Raw genomic sequence first — 23,419 nt, forward strand, 5'->3', positions numbered from 1 at the left:
TCAAGTAGCTGGAGCTATTCTCAATTTCGCTGTGTAGCCCAGGAGGACCTTGAACTTCTGCTTGATCCTCCTGCTTTCACTTTACCAGTGGTGTGATTACAGGGTGCACTACCACATCTGGTATTTTGAATTGCATCCTTGTGCTGGGAGAACTAGACAATGTGTGTAGCGAGGGGTGGATTTGGTCTGTCTTTGGAAAGGTTTTCCTTTGATTTCCAGAGACCTCTGTCAAAGCCTCAGAGGTTAGAACTGGGTCATGTGGCTGGCATAACTGCAAGGGAATCCATGGACTCAAGTCCTTTGCTTTCAGCTCTGCAGTAGAGGAAGGCAGGGGCAAAGCTGGATGGGCTAGGTGTTGGGAGTAGCCTCCCCTTTCTGCCCTACTCCTTGTAGTACAGAAATCCAAAGGGGAGCGAATCTTTAACGGAACACAAAACATTTTGGAAAACCTTTCCAGTATCACTGTTGCTCTCCCTCCACACTTGATGGCATGGCTTTTTGTTTCTTTTCTCTCTACCCATTTTATCTCATTTCCCAACCTGTTTTTTTTTTTTTTTCTTTTTTTCTTTTTCGAGAAGGGGTCTGTATAGTTTAGGTAGTTCAGTGTTTTAAAATTTTGAATTACATTTATGTATTTGTTTATTTTGTATGTGCATGCATGTGCACATGCCACAATGTATGTGTGATGGCTGGAGGACAACTTTTCTCTTCTACCATGGGAATCAGGTTGCTGAGCTTGGCTGCAATGCCTCTACCCACCCTGGTGATAATGTGCTGACACTACAGACGGGACATCACACCTGGTTGCTCTCTTTTTCTCTTTTTCTTTTTCTTTTTTCTTTTTGGTTTTTTGAGACAAGATTTCTTTGCGGCTGTCTCTGGAAATTGCTCTGTAGACTAGGCTGGCCTTGAACTCACAAAGATACACCTGCCCCTGCCTCCTAAGTGCTGGGATTAAAGGCGTGTGCCACCAACGCCCGGCCAGCCAGTGCTCTTAACCTCTGAGCCATCTCTTCAGCCCTAAACACAATCCTTATCTCTCATGGACAGCCTGTGTGGCTTCTTCCAGTTTGGCAGTGGGTGGCTTTCTTGAACTAGATGTCTGGGATGGATAGCTGGCCAGTGACATGTCCTATCTTTTATCCCATTGTGCCTTCAGGTATCTGGAGATAGGGGCAGCAGATGGCCAGGATACCCTGTTCTTGAGGGCCAAGGATGAGGCCAGTGCAAGGTCATGGGCAGGTGCCATCCAAGCCCAGATCAGCACTTTCATACCTTGGGTCAAGGATGAGCTGCAGGCACTGCTGACAGCCACAGGTACAGCTGGGAGCCAGGACATCAAGCAGATTGGCTGGCTGACAGAACAGGTGCTTGCTGGGCCCCATTTCTGTCACACCTTATCACCCCATGCCCTCCCGGCCCTTTGACCTCTTTCATCCCATCCGTCCTCATTACCTTTTTGCTTGCAGTTGCCCAGTGGAGGTACAGCCCCAACCCTGGCCCTGCTGACAGAGAAGGAGTTGCTCCTTTACTGCTCTCTCCCCCAAACTCGAGAGGCCCTGAGCAGGCCAGCCCGTACTGCCCCGCTCATCGCCACCAGGTACTGAAGAGCAGGAACGCTCGGTGTTATACTCAGACTTGGGAGGGTGGTGTTCCAGATGGACCCCAGAAGCCCCAAACCCCAGTGCTGTTCTGCCTCCAGCTATTTCCCAGGTGATCTGAAGCAAGTTCTGCTCCCTACAGCCACAATTTCCCCCATTTATAAAGTTGAGGCTCAGAACAGAAAAATGTGAAGTGCTAACTGTCACTCAGTTATTGATACCTTCATCTTGTACTGCACGGTTCAGGGGACACACAGTGACATGAATAGTTACTGCCCTCAGGGAGAATCCGGAGTCAGTCAGGAGACAAACCCAGAATAACCATTATGTATGTCTAGCCATTACATTGAAGGTTATAGGAGACACTTAGCTGTCTGGCTTGGCCAGGGAAGACTTAAGGAGAAGGTGACACTTGAAATGGACTTTGATGAATAAGAACTGTAGCTTTTGAGGAAGCAAGGGAGAGCATCTTAGGTGTGGCCAGAGGTACAGAGGCATGGAGGGCTAGAACATGTTCATGACCTGTAAATGTGGCAGAACCACATACAGAATCCACATGGGAACTGGGGGGGAAAGAGACAGAGCTGCTGTCTGGTGAAGGAACACTGTGTTAGCAGGATTTTTTTTTTTTTTTTTTTGTGTGTGTGTATGTGTGTGTGTGCATGCACGTGAGTGCATACAAATATAGAAACCAGAAGTCATATTCAGGTACCTTTTTCTATTTAGCTCTACCTTATTTTTTGAGACTTTGTCTTTCATCAAACCTAGAGGTTGTTATTTTTGGCTAGACTGGCTAGCCATTAAGTTCACACAATCCACCTGTCTCTGCTCCCTCCAGTCCTGAGGTTTCAGATATATGCCACCACATTTGGCTTTACCATATATACATATATGTTTATGTATATATATATATATTTGTATATATATGTATTTATGTTAATTTTTGTGAGACAAAGTCTTACTATGTATCCATGGCTGGTTAGGAATTTGCACATGGACCAAGCTGACCTTGAACTGCTCTAAGTGCTGGGATTAAAGGCATGTGTTATCATGCCCACTCCATATTCTTTTTTAGAGACAGGGTCTCTCATTGGACTCAGAGCTTGTTTTGACTAGACTGACAGGCCAGTGACCCCTGTCTCAGCTTCCCCTAGCGCTGGGGCTGCAGGTGTCTGCTGCCATGTTTGGCTTTTACATAGATGCTAGGGACCCAAACTCAGGTTCACATGCTTGAACAGTAAGCACTTTTCCCACTGAGGCATCTCCCCAGTCCCAGCAGTGTCGCTGGAGGGGTTAAGCTGGGAAGTCAGGAGACTGCGACTAGCTGTATTCTAGAGGACACTCCTGCCACAGAGGACTTATGCTGGGGAGGGGAGGGCAGTAGCTGAGAGCCTGCCACATCTTTGGGAGACATGGGCTGAGGGAAGCAGGGGGTGGAGGAAGCATATGGAGAAGAATCATGGCATTTGCAGTAGAAAGTGCATGGGTGGGAACTCACAGGCTCAGTGCTTGCCAGATGGGAGAGGGCAGGAGGTGTCCTGGATGAATAGGAGGTTTGGAGTGTGTGCGTTGGTGTGGGCAGTGGGTCTGGAGTGAGGGTGCCTATGGAGGAGGTTCAATGGGATGCTGAGTCAGCAACAAGATGCTGAGTCAGGTCCAGAGTATATGTGGAAACATAGGGAATGTGGCTCAGAGGCTTGGTGGCTGTTGGGTCTGAGGCTCAGGGCTGGAGTGTGGGACTTAGTAGAGGCTCTAAAGGCAAACAGAGTGGGTAGAGTGAGGGACAGAGGTTGCTAAGGGCCATAATGTAGAGGTCTGCTGGCCAGAGAGGGCCAGTGAACTGCCTAAGGCCACAGCAGCAAATGAGAATCAAGCTGCAAGGTCTGGGGTCCTTGTTCCATGTCTCCTCTCTCTGGATTGGGTTCTCGGCCAGTGGACAAGTGGCAGGTTTTGGATTGCCTGCCTAGTCAAGTGATTTGTTAATTAAGACAATTATTTATTAAACAGCTACTATGTGCTCAGTTTAAATTGCTGGGAATATAGTGTTGCATAAAATAGACAAAAACTTCTATTTTAGAGACATTCTAGGGAAAAAGGCAAAAGCCTACTGAAACTAATAAGTAAAATATATAATTACATTTGAGTGTGGGGGCACATACCTGAAATTCTAGTACTTAGGAGGCTGAAGCTGGAGGTTCAAGGCAAGTTCAAGATCAGCCTGGTCTACACAGTGAATTCCAGGCTAGCAAGGCTACCTAGTGAGACCCTGCTCAAATAATAAAAGCATTCAAAATGCATAATTTCAGCAGTCCTGATGAAAAGTAAGGCCAGTGAGTGACAAAGGAGCTATTTTAGACAGATCTTCTCAGAGGAGGGGATATTTGAACAAAGATCCACAGGACGTGAAGAAGTGAGCCAGTGGGAGATAGGGAGGGGACAGTATCTGTGAGGACTCCACTAAGGTTGAAGTGAGTCAGGGGAAGGTGGAGGAGACACACCCCCTGTAATTCCTGTCCTCTGTAAGACACTGAAGGATGCAGGTCACTTCCCTGGCCCCACCCCACCCCACCCCACCTCAAAGTCTCATGCTTGTCCCTCTGCTCTGCATACAGGCTGGTGCACTCGGGCCCCTCCAAGGGCTCAGTGCTCTATGACGCAGAACTCTCCTTTGCCCTGCGCACGGGCACACGTCACGGTGTGGACACTCATCTATTCAGTGTGGAGTCACCACAAGAGCTGGCAGCCTGGACTCGACAGCTGGTGGATGGCTGCCATCGGGCTGCCGAAGGTGTACAGGAAGTGTCTACAGGTGTGCCAGGTGGAGCCTCTTGTGCCTAGAGGCGTTCAAGTTTGTTTGTTTGTTTTTTTCTTTATGACATTTGTGGAGGGGAATAAGGAATGGAGGTTGGGCCTTTTAAGAGGTCCCTGTTTGGGGTATGCAAGTGCTCTGGGAGGAAGGGAGACATTTTTTCTTAGAGTCTTTCTTATGTTATCCTTGTGATTCTGCTCGTAAGGATACATGGTGGTGTGCCCCTTTAATTCTAGCACTTGAGAGGCAGAGGCAGAGGCAGGTGGATCTCTGTGGGTTTGAGGCCAGCCTGGTCTACATAGCAAGTTCCAGGCAAGCCAGGGCTGCACTGTGAGAATCTGTCTTGGGGGTGAGGCTATAGGTAAGATAGTATACCAGTGTTAGCTTTGAATTTCAGGTAAACAATGAACACTTATTTATATGTCAATCTAAATTACCCACTTTAAATTTCATAGATTTAAATTTAACCAGGCAATCCTGTGCCTTTATGGGATAAACTGTGTACATCGCAGAAATTAACTCTCGTTTATTTTATTGTGCTAGAATTGAACCCAAGACCTTGCACGTGATAGCTGAATCCTCTCTCACAGAGCCTTCCAGCCCAAGCTTCTCCAACACATGTGCTAGAAGTGGGGCTAGATGCAGCTGGAGGTTCTCTGAAGGCCTGCTCTTCTGTATTTTAGGATAGGGGTGACTGGGCAGGTGGTTGTTCAGGTGTGATGAAAGAGTGAGCCTCCCATATCTGGGGGAAATCAAGCCAGATTCTGGGGGCTTCTTTTGAAGTTGAGTGGAGCTTGTGATCTTTGAAGTAGCCTCAGAGCAGCCTGTGTTCACTGCTTTCCTGCAGCCTGCACGTGGAATGGCCGTCCCTGTAACCTCTCTGTGCACATCGACAAGGGCTTCACGCTGTGGGCAGCTGAGCCAGGAGCAGCCCGAGCCGTACTTCTCCGACAGCCCTTCGAGAAACTTCAGATGTCATCAGATGATGGCACGAGTCTCCTTTTCCTGGACTTTGGGGGAGCTGAAGGAGAAATTGTAAGTGGGGCGGGGGGGGGGGGACGGGGGACACCTCTGCATCCTGGGGGTGGGGAATGCTATCCCGGAGGCCAGGCTGGAAAGAGCCCCTGATGCTTTTCTCTGTCCACTCTGCAGCAGCTGGACCTGCATTCGTGTCCTAAAACTATGGTCTTTATCATCCACTCCTTCCTCTCGGCCAAAGTCACCCGCTTGGGGCTCTTGGCCTAGAAGTTGTCAGATGCACTAGCCCTGAAGAGGATCACTTACCCCGTGACTTGACTTGTCCTTCTGCCGACTGCCTACTCATCTTTGGTCTGAGGGAAGGGAGAGGAGGGGAACATGGGCCCTACAGACCAGCCTGAGGAAGGCCGGCTTGGTCTTGGGGAATAGGACTCAGACCTGGGACAGTGGGTCTGGCTTGCGACGGGGCAGCCTTCCTACTGCTCACCTCCACCAGTGCCTTTTGAAGAGAGATATTTTGTGTACACAGAAGCCATTCCGACCCTGGGACCTGCCCCTGTGGGGATTCTGTCTCCAGTCAACAGCAGAGCTGCCAGGCCTCCTGGAGGCCCCTATGCCACCCCTGAGATCTCTGCAGCTGGTCAGTGGCAAGAGGAAGAAGAGGAACCTTTCTGTTCACTTTCTCCTGAGCCCAGGGGGGCCTCTGTCTTCTCCTCCTCCTCTTCCTCCTCCTCTTCTTCCTCCTCCTCCTCTTCTCTCTCTCTCTCTCTCTCTCTCTCTCTCTCTCTCTCTCTCTCTCTCCTCCTTCTTCTTGGATAATAAACAGCCTGTGACACAGAGGCGGCCTGGCTCTATGTCTGTGGTTTGTGTCTTGACATTTGGACTCTGAGGTGGCTCTGCAGTCCCAAGAGGAACCAGACCAAGATGTGAGACCCTTCTGGAGAACTGGGCCTCAAAGTGAATACAGGCTTTATCTGTGCTCTGTGACAAACGACTGTGCAATCTAGCAGCTCAAAGCAACTAGTATTCATTATGTTTTTCATTATGGGGGTGGGAAATCTAAGAGTGCCTGAGTTGAATTTATTTCTGTTTGAAGTCTCAAGAAATTTCATTCAATGAGGAAATTGTCCCATGAAGTTACTTAATTAGCATGTTTGGAAATTAGGCACCAAGAAATAGGGAGATGCATGTAGGTGAAGATTTTCCAGTCTGGCTTACCCATCCATCTCACTCCTGCACCCACCAACCCACGGGTCACCTACAAGTATCTAGGATACATCTTGTGCTAGTCTTTGGTGATGTAAAACCAGCAGGTCTCTATCCTCAGCAGGAAGAACTCCATCAAAATCAAATGTGTGATTCCAATTGGTCAGACACAGGGAGTAAGTGGAGAGGATGGTGGGACATCAGCTGGTCTCATTTCTGTAGGAGACACTGAAGCAGGGACAGCTTATAGAAACACGCTTCAGTCAGTTTCTCCGGAGAGAACACTGCGGCACAAGCACCAAACAAACCCGGTTCAATCTCCATGGCTATAACAACAGGCATTTATTTTCACTGTCCTGGCTGTGCCTAGACTACAGTTTTACTAGTTAAAACTGGGCTGAGAGCAGCGTACTTTTGCTCCTGGCTGTTGATTGGGGTTCCTCATCCTGCGGTAGGCCAGTGGAGTGTGAAGAACAGTCAATCACATAGAGCATTCAGGCCATCTGCCTGTCAGCAGTGAGAAGGAGAGCACACCCTGCTCACAGTAAGGTGGAGGGGGAGTGAGTGAGTGAGCGAGTGCTTGTTATCAGAACTTTCAGCAGCCAGTAGAATTCGGTGAAAGAGGGATGAACATCAGGTCCTAAAGCAGAGAGAATATGAGGTTCCCAATCTCCTGAAATCATAGGGTTTGGTTTATTTTTTCAAACTTCACGGCCCCAAATCCCACACTGGCCTAGGAATCCACAGTTGATCTCTGGACTACTGCCACAGCCCCAGTGCCTTTCTGATCCTTTGGCCCCTCCTTACCCTTTTTCTCCCCATGCCTCACCACAGTGTATTCACCACACAGTTGGCACTTTGTAGGCAAGGACACTGGAGTCAGCAGTGATTAGTTGGCCATGGTTATCCAACTGTCAGAAGCATAGCCCCAGCGGGAACCCAGCCAGTCTGAGGTTGAGTTAGTCAGAGCTAAGAATAGGACTTTGGGATCAGACTGAACTATGGGTGGGTCCCAACTACTGCACAGCTCTGTCTTGTAGTGTGAGCCTTTGTATGTGACTACTCTTGTATTCCTCATCTTTAAGTCTGTAAAATGAGTTAATCTCATATATTTTTTTTTTATGAAATCAAAAAGGAATTTTCTGAGACAGGTCTTACTCCAGACTTGCCTGGAACTCACCATATTGTCTAGGTAGCGTTGAATTCCCTACCTCTTGCTTCTGCTTCCTGAGTGCTGATTTACACATACAAATTCTTGAGATAGGGTCACACGTAGCCCAGGCTAGCTTTGAACTCCTAATGTAGCTGAGGCTGGCCTTGAACTCCTGATTCTTCTGCTTCCACCTTCCAAGCACTGTTATAGGCATGTGCAGCATACCTTTTTATACACTTTTTGTTTTAAAAAGTTTGTTTATTAGCCAGGCTTTGGTGGTGCACACCTTTAATCCCAGCACTCGGGAGGCAGAGGCAGGCGGATCTCTGTGAGTTGGAGGCCAGCCTGGTCTCCAGAATGAGTGCCAGGATAGGCTCCAAAGCTACACAGAGAAAACCTGTCTCAAAAAACCAAAAAAAAAGTTTATTTATTTATCAAGACAAATTCTCACTATTCAGCCCAGGCTGGCTTGGAGCTAGATATGTATAGGCCAGACTTAACCTCAAATTCACAGAGACCTGCCTGCCTCTGTTTCTGCATGAGGGAGGGCTCTGCCTTTATCTATCTATCTATCTATCTATCTATCTATCTATCTATCCATTTATTTAGTTTTTGATTCTTGAGCTGAGACAGTGAGAAAGATGATTTTTTTGTGTGAGGTGAACATGATAACCACTATACTACGGAAACAACACGCTTAGATGATTTATTGTGTACGAGTTACACTTGGCCACATGTGAGAACAGAATGAGTCCAGAATGCCACAGGTCCAGGGCAGAGGCCAGCGGGACTGTTTTGGTTGTGATGTCAACAGTCAAGTGTCTCAGGTGGTTTCTGTGAGCAGATGGTGATGTTCCAGGTCCATTGAGACTTATAGCAACAGTAGCACACAGTCCAACAACTTGTACCAGCCTCCCAGGCTTCAGAGTCCCTTACTTCTGCTCCTTCAGCCTTCGTGGGTGGATGAGCTAGTTTACTTGGACCTCTGCCTCATCTTTCTTCCCTTGTGCTTCAGCCTGCACATTGGCTTCTTCCTCCACTTTGATCTCATGGCGCAAGAGTTGCAAGCAAGATGGTGCTAAGGCCGAGAGAGGGCTCTGCCTTTATGGCCTAATCACTTTGCAAAGATCCTACCTCCTATTACCATTTTCTTGAAGGTTACAATTTCAATATGTGGATTTGAGGGAGACACCACATTGAGACCATAGCACTATCTGTATATTTGAAATAGTAGAATGAGGTGGAGAGTGAGGCCCAGAATGCCCTACACAGATTTTCAGAGTTACCGTACTAAAGAAACCAGTTACTCTAGCTTCGGTTGGAGGCTACGGGGTTTTTGGCTTCCCACACAGAGGTGTTTCCAGCTTCCCACACAGAGGTGTTTCTGACTTTCTGCACAGATTCACAACACAGATGAAAACAAAACAAAACAAAACAAAACAAAACAAAAACTTATTGTTCCAGAGGAAGGCTGGGAATGCCCCTCTCCTTCCCTCCACCCAAATCGAGTGTTTTGGTGGGAGTAGTGACAGGAACATGCCAGGAGGGGGCGCCTTTCCTCTGTTATCATGCCAGGCTTGTGGAATTTAAACTGTCCACATTCCACATGCAATTTGTGTTTCAACCACATGTTTACACTTTAAAACTAGGTGTTATGGTGGAGCTTGAAAAACACCTATGTTACACAGGGTGGTTCTCACCTCAGGGCTCTGGTCTGTCTGAATCCTGCTCTCAGCATTTTCCTGAGTGTGGAGTCTATAGGTTAGGTCTAAGGGAGAAGAGGCACCTTGGCTAGAGGCATGAACCACAGGGAAGGGAGAGTGGCTGAGAGTGTCAAGGCCCAGCCACGTGACAGGCAAAGACGTGGTGAGGAATAACTGAGCTGTCCAAGGCCATTTGGGAGATTCAGGAAAGGTGAGGCAGTTCAGAGGTAGCCACAGAAACCCCTCTTTAATTTCGTTTACATTTACTTACTATGAGACCGAGTCTTACTATGTATCTCTGTCTGGCCTTGAATTTATAAAGACCAGCCGCCTCTGCCTCCTGAGTGTTGGGATTACTGAAGTATGCTGGGCCAGGAGACATTTAATGTATATGTATCTGTGTGTGTGTTTGGCGGCCGGAGGGTGGGGTTGCGTATCCCATGGTGTATCTGTGGAGGTCAGAGGACTTGGGGTAGTCAATTCTCTTCTTTCACCTTGTGGATTCTGGGGATTGGAACTCAGGCTGTCAGGCTCTGCTACCTGAGTGTTGGAGTTACCAAAGTGTGATACCTCGCCAAGAGACAGTGTGCGTGCGTGTGAGTGTGTGTGTGTTGGTGTGTTGGGGGAGGGGGGTGTCGAATGTCCCCTGGCATATTTGTGGAGGTCAGAGGACTTGCAGGAGTCAATTTTCTTTCACCTTGTATGTTCTGGGGTTCGAACTTAGGTCCTCACGCTTGGCAGCAGGTGTCTTACACTCTGAGCCACCTTACCAGCCCCATCGGCCCCTTTCCATTAAGGGCCTGGTGCAGGGAGGAAAGGAGTACATGTGACAGACGGGTGACAAGGTAGAGCCCCTACTTTCCAAGGGCAGAACACTCCTAAGAATCCCTCATTTTCTTGGGACAAGGGTAGATGCAGACTCTCAGGGTGCCCACGTGCCCAACCTGTTTGTTTTTCGAGACAGGGTTTCTCCGTGTATCCCTGGCTGTCCTGGAACTCTCTCTGAGACCAGGCTGGCCTCAAACTCAGAGATCCACCTGCTCCTGCCTCTCGAGTGCTGGGACTAAAGACGCGCGCCACCACCGCTCGGCCCAACCTGGTTTTTAAGCTTTATTTAAAATTTTTTGGTTAGCATATAAATAATTGGGTTTCCCACCCAAATATTTTTCAAAGCCCGTAGCTTGAGTCTACCAGGCCGGTAGGAAACACTTCCGTTAGAACACCGTTGGCGGAAGTCACGGCGGAACAGAAGTTGCACGCCTCGGCGCGCAGAGGAGGACGCCTGAGAGCGACCCTCACCAGCGGACAGAGCTTCCGGTTCGGACGCGGGGTCTCGCGGTTGTGGGAGGTGAGAGGCTTGAGAGGGACTTGCTGCGGGTGACCTGCCGTGGCGTGGGCGCGCTCGCGGCGTCCCGGAAAAGCCAGGAGCACTGGGGGAAGGTGTCACTGGGCGGCGTGAGGCCCCGAGAGAGGCCGCTGCGAATGTAGCTCAGTCCCGCTGCCTACTTCTGTATGCGCTTGGCCAAGTCACCGGGTCCTTCGGAGCCCTAGCCTCTCCCGTTGGGATGCAGAGATGGGGGTCGGACCGGCCTTGCTGGGTGGCTGCGGGGGTTCTCCTGGGCGTGCACGCAGAGCCCCCTTGCCACGCCCAGCACCAGTATCTACCCAATCGCGTGCTTGGATGTGGCGGGCGGTTCCGCCCCCTTCACTGACATTAAGAGCTCCGCCCTGCGCTGTGCGGTGCAAAGCTTTAAGCTTGCATTTGATGCCCCCACCAGGTTCCACAGAGAGGATCGCTGCCCCATCCCAACGCTCTTAAAGAAGGCTCCCTGATCCGGGGCTTGCCTGGCCAGGCAGCAGTCACATTGACTTTACTTAAGGCCCATCCTGTGAAAAGATGTGTGAGGTGTAAATGAGTGGTTGCTGAAGTCTTAGTATGCCTCTTTGGGTCGTTCCCCTCCCGCCCCACTTCTTTAAAAGTATTATGTGTGTGTGAGTGTGCGCACAGCGAGTGATGGTCAGAGTCATTCCTCTCTCCACTGTCAGTTCTTTCCATTCACGGTGGGTTCAGGAGCTCTTAACTGAGGATTTCAGACTTGAGCCTCGGGCATTTTTACCCACTGAGCCATCTTGTCCCTTGTCCATTTTTTTTTTTTTTTTTTTAAGACAGGGTTCTTCTCTGTGAAGCCTTGGTTGTTTTAGAGCTCACTCTATAAACCAGGCTGGCCTCTGCCTCGGAAAAGCTGGCATTAAAGTCGAGTGTTACCACATCCAGCATGAGAGACCAAGTTTTTTTTTTTTTAAATCTTTTAAGATTTTATTTATTTATTTTGTATAGTCTTTTGCCTGCATGCCAGCAGAGGGCACCGGATCTCATTTAAGGTGGTTGTGAGCCACCACGTGGTTGCTGGGAATTGAACTCAGACCTCTGGAAGAACAGTCAGTGGTCTTAACCGCTGAGCCATCTCTTCAGCCCGAGACCAAGTTTTTAGAGACCTTGCTAGGTTGTCCAGGCAGGCCTGGAACCCCTGGGCTCAAATGATCTTCCTGCCTTATCCTTCCAAGGCACTGAGACTGCAGTTTTACCATGCTTGGGTTAAGGTAAACTATCAAGAGTACTTTTGAACTGGATATGGTGGTCTATGCTGGTGATTCTAGTACTTGGAAGACGGAGGCAGGAGGGATGAGGAGTTTGAGGCTGGTCTGCACTATAGACCAATATCTCAAAATATGAACAAACAAAACCTAGGGCTCCCCCCCCCCCAGCCTGGACTACATAGTGAGTTCCAGGCCAGCTCAGGATAATACTAAGATTGTCTCAACACCTCTTATGCCCCCACCCCACCCCCAAAGCATCCTCTCTTCTGCTTTTGTGAGGGGCAAGTGTCCAGAGTAGTACCTGTATAGAGTGTGCAGTAAATGTTGGTATGCCTCACTCTTTTGCAGATTTAGGACCACAGGTGTCATGCATCCTTTACAATGTGTCCTCCAAGCACAGAGGTCTCTAAAATGGGGGCCACTGAGCTCTGTGTCCTGGCTGCTGCTCAGGACCTGCAGGGCACATAGCAGTGTCCCCAGCTCTTCATGTCTTAGTTCAGAGGGGCAGAGCTCAGAAGGTGTTGAGAAGGATTTCAGCTCCAGGCTAGCCGCCGGACCAACTTTTCAGCATTTTTTAAGAAGTGCTTCGGTTCTTCAAGAGAAACCATCTTTTCCAGAAGTGGAGGACCCACCCCCGTATCTCACAGGGGATGAACTTCTAGGAAGGCAGAGAAAAGGTTAGTTTTACTTCTCCCTTCCCTTTGGCTTCCTTCCTTTCTCTGTCGCAGCCTCTGTGGCTCGACTGTCTTAGCAGTGTGGGCAGGTTGCTCAGTTACAGAATCATCAGGCTCTCCCAAGCAGCATTGCTGTAAAGAAACTCATAGGTTGGGCAGGGGAAGAGTTGTGTGTTACAGTGATTGCCTAGCGTGCTTGAAGCTCTGTTCTTCAGCCTCAACACTTCAAAAGACAAACTAGAACTCAGAGCTGTGCACACAGGAATTGGAGTCCTCTCTTTGGTTGCTTTTGGAAACACTATAATCTGTGTTCTAATTACAGTTTTTAAAGTTCCATTTAAATTTCACATTTACTCTATGTGTCTCTGTGTGTGGCACATGTGGATGTCAGAGGACAACTTGTGAGAGATGGTTGTCTCCTTCTACCATGTGTCATCAGGCTTGGTGGCAGAAGCCTTCAACCATTGAGCCATCTTGCTCAACTCTGCCCCTTACCTTTTGAATCTGGGTCTTGCTCTGTAACCCAGGTTAGTGTAAAACTCATAATCCTCTTGCCTCAGCCTCTTAACTTCTGGAATTACTGATGTCTGTCATCACTTCTGATTTAGAGTTTTATTCTTGGGGCTGGCAAGATAACTCAGAAGTTGCTTGCCACCAAGTCTGATGACCTGAGTTCGATCCCTGGAACCCACAAGGTGAAAGGGGAGAACTTACTACCACAAATTGTCCTTTGACTTCTGAAATGGCATATGTGACCCCCCCTTCCAAAGTATATAAAAAATTATCTAGGCCCGTGGTAAATACCTTTTATCTCAGCATTTGGCAGGCAGAGGCAGAGCATGGCCAGCCTGGTCTACATAGTGAGTTCTAGGCTAGCCAGAGCTGCATAGTGAGACCCTGGCTTAAAAAAAAGAAGAGCTGATGTTTCCTATTCTGTTTTGCTTTTTTGAGAAAGAATCAGTCTCTTTAGTCCAGGTTTGCCTGGAGCTCACTGTGTAGCTCATTCTGGTTTCAAGTTCATGATAATCCTCCTGCCTTGGCCCCCCATGCCCTGCTTCTAGTTGGAATAATAGCCTTCTGATGGTAATGGGGTTGTAACTAGAAATATGATTTGAAAGGGTCTACCAAAGTGTGAAATCCATGTTTTGGAACTTGGTGTAAATTTGTATTTTTACTTCATAATATGACCGTGTCTGCTTTCGTTTTTTTTTAGTCTGTGGTGTCTGTACCCTCTGGTCAGTGCTGCTGCTCCCAGAGGTTAGAGGACCTCTTGTTTAGAGGGAGGACTGTAATACGGGGATTTGAATTTAGTTCTTTCTCAGATGGATAAAAATGATCGTTAGTCTTCCCTGTTCTAATTGTTTCTGTAGCCCTATGCCCTTATTTCTTAAGGGGCACATTTCCCCTGTATTTAAACACCCTGTTTATTATAGGTGTGTGTATACGATATTGTGTTTCCTTTGTTCTAAAAGGCTATTATTAATTTGGGGGTACATCTGGCAGCTGATGGTATTTTAGGGTCAAGGCAGCAGGGGACTTTGTGGATGACAAGTTGCCTCAGGTGTCTCTGAGCACTTTGGGAAGGAGGCTGAAGACCCACATGGCCCTCTGCCTACTCAATCTCCCTTTCATTGCAGTCTACCTCGAGACCTATGGCTGCCAGATGAACGTGAATGACACAGAGATAGCCTGGTCCATTTTACAGAAGAGCGGATTCCTGCGGACCAGCAACCTCCAAGAGGTGCTTGCACCCCCTGCCTCCCTGTTTCCTGGGCCTGGGCTGCCCTGCCTTGGTGCAGATTCTTAGATGCAGTGAGTTTTTGGGGAGAAGATGTTGCCTGCTGAGTTAGTTCCTTTGAGTGAAGTGTACTGTAGGACTAGCGTATGCTGGTGTTCCAGCTATTTTGAGCCTTCATGATGCTGTTGATCTTCAGGAGAGGGGTTATCAGACTTGGTGTGGTCACACGTGTCTGCAATCCCAGCCTTGGGAAGTAGAGGCAGGAAGGTCTGGAATTTGAGGCCATGTTGACTGTAGGGCATGACTGTGTCTCCAGAGCAGCCAAACCCAACCCAACCAAACCAGAACAAAACAAAGCTATCTTGTGGAGTGAAGGTGAGGCTCGAGGGTTAGTGCATAATGGGTACAAAGCTTTCCCCGGGAAGTTCTGGAAGGAGATGGTGGTGATGGTTGCACTATAGTGTTCTTATTATAGCACTGTATCCTTAAAAATGGTTAAAATAAGATGTATGTATGTTTTACCATAATAATAGGAAAAAAGTAGGTGGACTGCATAGTAGTGATTTTGCAAGGTCAATGTCAAAGTTTATAAGTTTCTTTTTTTTGTTCTTCATTAGGCTGATGTGATCCTTCTTGTCACGTGCTCTATCAGGTACAAATTTGTTCTTTCCATAGGGAGTGAATAGATTGTGTGTAATCGTGTCAAGGAGGCTTGCTTATGGAGATGAGCCAATGCCTCGAGGCCACCGAGAGTTAATGGTTTTTCTGTAATAGAGATACTCTTGATATAAGTGGCTGATGTGTGATGAGCATGTCTTGTGGGTTCGGTTCCATGTGTACAGCATACATGGATGTACTAGTTTAATTCTCACAGTAGCAATTCTGTGAGTTTTTTTTTTTTTTTTCCTCTCACCAGACCCATTTTATCTGAGTACAGATTACAGGTAATACACACCTGTAATCTCTGCACTGCAGAAGTTGGGAGGATTGTGAGTTATAGACCAGCCTGGACTACACAATGAAACTGTCTACAAAGCAAACAGTAATCACAAAAATGCCCAAACCAAGCTCTGTACATTATATAGAATTTTTAAACCCAAAGTGCTGAGGTCCCAAATTTCCTAAAGTTTTTTGGTCACTGATGGCATATTCTTTTTTGTTTTTATTTTATTTTTTATTTTATTTTTTGTTTCTTGAGATAGGGTTTCTCTGTGTATCCCTGGCTGTCCTGGAACTAGCTCTGTAGACCGGGCTGGCCTCAAACTCATAGATTCACCTGCCTCTGCCTCCTGAGTGCTGGGATTAAAGGCATGCACCACCACCACCTGGCTCTAATGTCATATTCTTTAATATATATACCTGATTTGAGGTGTAGCCAATGGTTGGGAAACAGAATTCTGAAAAGATATGAGTGGTATCTTCAGAGCTTGCCAAGAAGTACCTGATCACAGGAAATTCATCAAAAGTGATAGACTTGAGAGATGGCTCAGCAGTTAAGAGCACTGACTGCTCTTCTAGAGGACTCAGGCTCAATCCCTAGCTCCCACATGGCAGCTTACAACCGTCTGTAGTTCCAATTCTAGGGGATCAGATCCCAGACACAGGGGTGGTGGGAGCACATACATGTAGGCAAAATACCCATACACATAACAAATTTTAAAAATGAATTAAGAAAAAGTGAACACATCCTCTTTTTTTGTTGTTTATTGCTGTTGAAGGCATGTTAGTGTTACTATTTCCACAGCTGCCTTTCACGTTAGTTTGTTAATCTGACACATTTTTTATGGGACCTGTGGAATGATACTGAGTTGGTTGTTATGGGAGATTTGGAAATGAACCTTCTATCATAAAGCCAGGCTCCAAAGAACTTGGTCTCACATGGGGACTAAGACAGGTGTGTAAGTAGTCTACTAACATCTGATGGAAAATATTAAGTAAATATCATATATAAACTGGGGTGGTGGTTTATGCCTATAATCTCAGTACTTGGGTAGTCAAGAAATATGGGTGAGTTTGAGGACAGCTCAGGCTACATAATGTGTTTTAGGGTAGCCTGGGCTACAGGATGTGTGAAACAACAAAAACAAAATTCCATGTTCAGGAGAAGTAGAGTTAAGGTAGAGGGTACTTGAAGGGAGGAGAGTCACAGAGGAGCTGGGGAAGGGCTTGTGAAGAATGGAGCTTTTGGGTTTTGCTTGAAAGCTAGTCTGGATTTTGAGATGTGTAGGGAGGATATTGTTAGAGGGAAGAGGATGATTGCAAGTGGTGCTTTCCCAGTTTGCCTCTGTGTGCCTTCCCTGAATTCAACGTAGATGCCTTTGCAAGGACTCAGATGGCTTTCATTTTCTCCTCGCTGTCCTGCTCTCCTATCCTGCTCATTTTGGCCTCTTTGGATTTTGCAGAGAGAAGGCTGAGCAGACCATCTGGAACCGTTTACATCAGCTGAAGGCCCTGAAGACAAAACGATCACGTTCCCGGGTACCTCTGAGGATTGGGATTCTAGGTATCCATTCATTTTCAGAATGAATTTTTCCATTTTGAGACTTGGGTTCCTAGAGTTTTTCCTTTAGAGCAGTGGTTCTCAGCCTTCCTCATTCTGCAACCCTTCAGTTGTGGCCCCCCCAACCATAAAATTATTTTCATTGCTACTTTCATAACTGTAATTTTGCTACTGTTATGAATCGAAATGTCGGTATTGATATGCAGGATATCTGATATGTGACCACAGATTGAGAATTGCTGCTTTAGAGGCCTGGATAACAGGGTGTAAATTAGCCATATCTACCCCATGAATCTCTTTTACTTGATGTTAGAGATTGCAAGATTAAATGAGATGAAGCTTCTAAAAGATCTTTTTGTAGCACTTAGAAATAATAGATGTCCCAGGCAGGGGTGCATGCCTTTAATCCCAGCACTTGGAAGGCAGAAGCAGGTGGATTTCTGTGAGTTCGAGGCTAGCTTGGTCTACGGAGTGACCGAACAGCCAGGACTGTTACACAGAAACCCTGTCTCAAAAAAAGCCAAAACCAAAACCAAAATAAAAACCAAAAACCAAAAAACTCAACCAACCAACAAACAAAAAACCTTCAAAAGAGTAGGATAATGGTATTCCTGCTATGAGGGATTTAACAGCTTGCATTTAGCAGGGTGGTAGTGGTGCACGCCTTTAATCCCAGCACTCAGGAGGCAGAAAGAGGCAGGCAGATCTCTGTGAGTTAGAGGCCAGCCTGGTCTACAGAGTGAGTTCTAGGACAACCAGAGTTGGTACACAGAGAGAGAAACCCTGTCTCAAAAAACAAAACAAAACAAAAACCCAAACAAACAAACAAATAAAGAAATAGTAGATGCTCAGATAGTGATGTGTTTTCCCTAGAACCTGATGCAGTTCATGTAGTACAGAGAGGGAGAGACAGTTTCAGCATTTGGAGTCTGGAGGGCAACACGAGTTTCCAGTGTAGTTACCTGTCATGTGAACTACGGAAGCAAGCCCAAGTGAAAATCCAGGCCTGTCTTGACCAATATGGTAGTCAGTAGTCACATTTGAAAAACAATTTCAAAAATGCACTTCTTCCTTTGCATCAGACACATCTCAGCTTCTCAGCAGCCACAGCTGATGAGGGTCCACCAATTTACACAGCACCTCCAGTCATTTCCATCCAGCACGTCCCTTCTCCTTGTTTGAAAGCTCTGTTGGACAGTTCTGGTCTAGGTGGTCAGGAAACATACTTCAAAAATAAGTGCTTGGGGGGTTGGCCAGATGGCTCAGCAGGGAAAGCACTTGCCATCAAGTCTATTGAACTGCCTTTGATTTTGGGGATGTACATGGTAGGAGGAGAGAACCAACTACCCCACTTTGACCTCCACATGGGTACTGTAGCATGTGCACACCCACACACACGCTAAATAAATAAATAAATGCAAAAAATACCCCAATCAAAAGAAAAATCTATGCATCCTTTCTGACCCCAATTTGGTTAATATATTTAACTTTATGCTTAGTGGACCGTGTCCATTGTAGTATAGTTAACTTAATCACTCTTGATAGTCAACACACAGTGTATCCAGTCATACTGATTAATATAGATAGATGCTAGAGGAGTTTTCTTCCTTTTCACTTCATTATAGTTGCCCTTGGGTATAAAATCTTTTGGAATTTTAGAAACCCCCATGGAAAAATGTAAAATAATGGTTGTATACATCAACTCACCATTTTAATCATTTTATATATATTCTGTAGTATTAAGTATATTCACGTGCTTATGCAGCCATTACTACTGTAAGTGTTCCAGCTCTGAGGGGAGCTAAGAAATACCCCAAAGTCACACTGTACAGCAAACCTCACACAAGAGATTTATTGAAGGAGATGCAAGAGGGAGTATTTTAGTTTTTTTTGTTGCTGTGATGAAGCACCCTGACCAAAAGGGAAGAAAAGGTTTTATTTGACTTTGCAATTCCAGGTTACAGTTTATCACTGAGGGGAAGTCAAGACAGGAAGGCAGGAAGTCAAGCAGCTAGTCACATGACGTCCACAATCAAGGCTGAGAGAGAATATGTGCATCATTTCTTTTCTCTCTCTCTCTCTCTCTCTCTCTCTCTCTCTCTCTCTCTCTCTCTCGGTTTTTTGATACAGGGTTTCTCTGTGTAACAGCTCTGGCTTTCCTGAAGACCAGACTGGCCTCAAACTCACAGAGATCTGCCTGCCTCTGCCTCCTGAGTGCTGGGATTAAAGGTGTGCGCCACCAACGCCCGGCACCCCACCCAATAATTAAAAAAATTGAAAAAAATTATTTAACTTTATTTTATGTGCATTGGTATAAAGGTGTCAGATCCCCTGAACTGGAGTTAGAGATAGTTATGAGCTGCCATGTGAGTGCTGGGAATGAACCAGGGTCCTCTGGAAGAGCAGCCAGTGTTCTTAACTGCTGAGCCATCTCTCCAGCCCCTAATTGTTTTTAAAATCTTTTTTAATAGATGATTTCCTTCCTTCCTTCCTTCCTTCCTTCCTTCCTTCCTTCCTTCCTTCCTTCCTTCCTTCCTTCCTGCCTTCCTTCCTGCCTTCCTTCCTCCCTGCCTCCCTCCCTCCCTGCCTCCCTCCTCCCTTCTTTTCTCTTTATTTTTAAGATTTATTTATTATGTATACAGTGTTCTGTCAGTGTGTATGCCTGCAGGCCAGAAGAGGGCACCAGATCTCATGGTTGTGAGTCATTATGTGGCTGCTAGGAATTGAACTCAGCAACTCTGGAAGAGCAGTCAGTGCTCTTAACCTCTGAGCCATCACAACCAAACTATGGGGCCGGAGAGATGTATTAGCAGTTAAGAGCATATATTGTTCTTTCAGAGGATCCTCGTTTGGTTCCCAGCATTTGTGTTGGGCAATTCACAACTGCCTGTAATTGCAGACCCAGGGGATCCAACACTCTTTACTGAACTGCAGGCACCTGCAGTCATGTGCACATACACAAGCACACATTCACATAAACAAAAATAATAAAACAATCTTTAAGAAAACCCCAAACAACTAACCATTCCAAAGACTTTGTAAAAGGTATGCTTTTAGGTTTTATAGTCTTAATAAAATGATGGTTTGGGGGTACAAATTTTATCTGCATAATTATTTATATAATTTCTCATGGGTTTAGCAAGTATTGTGGGCTGAAAGAGAAAAAAGCGTTAAGTGTAGTTGTAAACTTATAGACAGACTTCTGATGTAAGGATATCTTTTATCTTAGTGGTAAGTAATCTTTAACTGTGAGAAGAGGTGGTTCATGTTTGAGAGGCTTTGGGGGGCAGGGAATGCAGCTCACTCATGGTGTGCTTGGTTAGTATGTGGGAGGCTCTGACTTGCACCTCCAGCAGTGATGGAAAAAATGGGGGAAAGGCTTTTGGATGCCTCCCTGCACATTCCAGACATTTAATTGATTTGCTCTGAATATTTCTATGGTTTTCTTGTATTTGAAGATGTGGGTTCAGTTGTGTGGGTCCAGTTTTGCAGGGTAATACTAAACTCAGAGAAGTTTTCTGTACCCTGGTCTCCAGGGCAAGTTATAAATTATGTGCACTGAACAAAAGCCAGGAAAACAGGTGAACTGCAGAAGAGGTACTAGTTTCTTTTGCTTCCCAGGCTGCATGGCTGAGAGACTGAAGGGAGAGATCCTCAACAGGGAGAAAACAGTCGATCTCTTGGCTGGACCGGATGCCTATCGAGACCTTCCCCGGCTGCTGGCTGTTGTGGAGTCAGGTCAGCAGGCAGCAAACGTGCTTCTCTCTCTGGATGAGACCTATGCAGATATCATGCCAGTCCAAACAAGCCCCAGTGCCACTTCTGCCTTTGTGTGAGTCATCATGTGAGACCTGGAGGATGAGCATGTTTCAGTTTACTGTGTTGAGCATAAGGGAAAGGAATGCATTTGAACAGTTATGGTACAACATGCAGAAAACAACATGTGATACCGTAAGACTCCTCACACCCATCATCCCTGCTTTCTCAGGCCATTTCTCAAAGATTTCCATGTCAGTCATTCTTATTTAATCTTTCTAGAAGTATTCCTTGTATATGTAGTCATATACTCATATGGATACTTTTCTTACCCTCCTTTTAAAACATAAATATTATTGTTCTAAGTTTATTTTCACTTAAGGGAATGCCTTGGGCTTTCTTGATAGAAAGCTTTTTTTTTTTTTTTTTTTTTTTTTAAACTGCTGTAGTGTGTGCTCACAATCTGAGGCCAAAGCAGGAGGATTGTTGTGAGTTTATGGTCACTCTGGGGTTGATTGTTGCTCCAGGCTAATCTGTGTTATTTGGAAAGCCCTTGTTTCAGAAATAGAAAACAACAGCTGGGAAGAAAGAGGCTCATACTTATAATCCTAACAGTTGGGAGCAGGAGGCAGGAATATTGCTTGCTGTGCGTTCAAGGGCAGTCTGGGCTCCACAGCATGTACTAGGCAATTTAGAGCTCCATTGAGAGACCTTGTGTCAGAAAACCAAAGCTAGAGTCAGATATGATGATGCATATCTGTAAACACAACACTTGGAAATGGAGGCAGGAGCATCAGGAGTTCAAGATCCTCATCCATGTTTTTTGCTATATACCAGTTTAAGTCTAGTCTGACCCACAGAAGACCCTGTCTCAAAGAAAAAGATTGTATGAGAAATGCAAGCTATATTTTAAATTCAGGATCTTTTTGTTTTGCTTTGTTTTTGCTTTTTGAGACAGGGTTTCTCTGTGTAACAGTCCTGGCTGTCCTGGAACTCACTTTGTAGACCAGGCTGGTCTTGAACTCACTGAGACCCATCTGCCTCTGCCTCCCAAGTGCTGGGATTAAAGGCATGCACCACCACCGCCTGGCCTCAGAGTGTCTTTTATAACATAGGTAGACATAGAGTTTGTTTTCAATCTCTGCATAAAAAATTCCATCTAATATACCTATCAAAACGGTAGAAACTCCACAGTGCTGAGTCAGACCGTTTCCCCTCAACACTATGCTTCCTCACCAACATGTCTACCAATTACAGTCTGGTTCATATTCTGTGATTATACACTTACGGATTTCACATTAGTTCAGTGTGAGCTTAGAAGCAGGAGGATCCAGAGCCAAAGAAAAATCCCAAGAGAGCTGCAGAGATGGGACATGCTAAGACAGCATTGCTCCCCTGTTAACTGTGTTCTTGTACTTTCTTCCCTAGGTCGATCATGCGGGGCTGTGACAACATGTGCAGTTACTGCATTGTTCCTTTCACTCGTGGCCGGGAGAGGAGTCGGCCGGTTGCCTCCATTCTAGATGAAGTGAGGAAGCTCTCTGAGCAGGTGAGGTTATCCAAGCTTTCTTCATACGAGCATGTTCTGGACAGGCTGAGGATAGCCTTTCTAGCTTTGTAGCCTGTGGTGTCTCCTCCACCTCTGTCTGATCCACAGATAGTTCCATCACTGATAGCTTGTAAAATCTCAGTTTTTACTTGCTTAAATACTAAAGTTATCCCCTCCTCCCCATTTTAAGTTCTCCTACAGTACAAAACTCCTTTAGGATAGATATATTCTGTTTTAGGGATTGAGATGGTAACAGAAACCTGCCTTTACTTCCTGAGAGTTGGGATTACAGGCAGGTACACTCTTAAGGTCTTACTCTGTTGTTCAGTCTTTAGATAAGGTACTCCAGTGTGAGATTATCAGATTAAAGACAGGTTTCTTTATGGCTCTTGGTAGATTGAGCTAATTTTTAATTAGTGGTTTGAGATGAAGCCGTTCAAGAAGGTTAAACTTGTTTTCAACATGTTTTTCCTGTTTTTAGGGGCTAAAAGAAGTGACACTTCTTGGTCAGAATGTTAATAGTTTTCGGGACAATTCAGAGATCCAGTTCAATAATGCAGTGCCTACCAACCTCAGTCGTGGCTTCACTACCAACTATAAAACCAAACAAGGGGGGCTTCGCTTTTCCCATCTTCTGGATCAGGTTTCAAGAATAGACCCTGAAATGAGGATCCGTTTCACCTCTCCCCACCCCAAGGATTTTCCTGATGAGGTGAGTGTTGCTGATATTTAGTGTTGTGACAAACTTTTAGCAGCATCCTGAAGCATATTATTACCTGGACCCAGAAGTATACGGCAGAGACCTTGAATCCTGCTTTGGGGATTCTGTGTTACACTGCAATGTCTCCTTGCAGAATTACTGGCCTTTTGGCAAAACTTAAATTCCCCTAAGATCAGTGAGGCGATAGGATGGTTTTCAGTGGGAACTTGGGGCCACTTGTGTAGTGAGAAGTTTATCAAGGTGGGCAGCTGCATGGTGGAGATACAGTGAGAACAGCAAGGGAGGCAATGTGATGTAGTGGGAAGCCTGAGGCACACGTGGGTTCAAATCCCAGCTCTTGGTCAGTGAGTGATACATGCTTATAGTCCTAGCTTTGGGAGCTTATGAGTGTCAGGCCAGTAAGGGCAACTTAGCAAGACTGTCTCTTTTTTTC

The 23,419-nt window shown here is 46.2% G+C and overlaps 2 protein-coding genes across 3 annotated transcripts in view; both read left to right on the forward strand.

The window, feature by feature from the left end:
* The window catches only part of Snta1 (syntrophin alpha 1), a 28,227-nt gene extending 21,877 nt beyond the window's left edge, over window positions 1-6,350 (forward strand). Inside the window, exons 4-8 of the mRNA XM_027421438.2 lie at window positions 1,160-1,367; window positions 1,470-1,600; window positions 4,214-4,410; window positions 5,258-5,445; window positions 5,563-6,350. Coding sequence (XP_027277239.1) covers window positions 1,160-1,367; window positions 1,470-1,600; window positions 4,214-4,410; window positions 5,258-5,445; window positions 5,563-5,655 — 817 coding nt within the window. The 3' untranslated portion in view covers window positions 5,656-6,350. The remainder of the gene's footprint in view (window positions 1-1,159; window positions 1,368-1,469; window positions 1,601-4,213; window positions 4,411-5,257; window positions 5,446-5,562) is intronic.
* A 4,311-nt stretch (window positions 6,351-10,661) lies between these two features.
* The window catches only part of Cdk5rap1 (CDK5 regulatory subunit associated protein 1), a 31,900-nt gene continuing 19,142 nt past the window's right edge, over window positions 10,662-23,419 (forward strand). Inside the window, exons 1-8 of one of the 2 annotated variants that reach the window (XM_027421440.2) lie at window positions 10,662-10,798; window positions 12,397-12,725; window positions 14,360-14,463; window positions 15,078-15,112; window positions 16,863-16,963; window positions 20,582-20,792; window positions 22,145-22,265; window positions 22,747-22,977. In XM_027421440.2, the coding sequence (XP_027277241.1) occupies window positions 12,416-12,725; window positions 14,360-14,463; window positions 15,078-15,112; window positions 16,863-16,963; window positions 20,582-20,792; window positions 22,145-22,265; window positions 22,747-22,977 (1,113 nt within the window). In that variant the 5' untranslated portion in view covers window positions 10,662-10,798; window positions 12,397-12,415. Of the gene's footprint in view, window positions 10,799-11,881; window positions 12,052-12,396; window positions 12,726-14,359; window positions 14,464-15,077; window positions 15,113-16,862; window positions 16,964-20,581; window positions 20,793-22,144; window positions 22,266-22,746; window positions 22,978-23,419 lie in introns of those variants that run through there. The other variant, XM_027421439.2, reaches the window with a different exon arrangement.

This window comes from Cricetulus griseus, chromosome 6 (assembly GCF_003668045.3).
Source record: "Cricetulus griseus strain 17A/GY chromosome 6, alternate assembly CriGri-PICRH-1.0, whole genome shotgun sequence".
Lineage (NCBI taxonomy): Eukaryota > Metazoa > Chordata > Mammalia > Rodentia > Cricetidae > Cricetulus > Cricetulus griseus.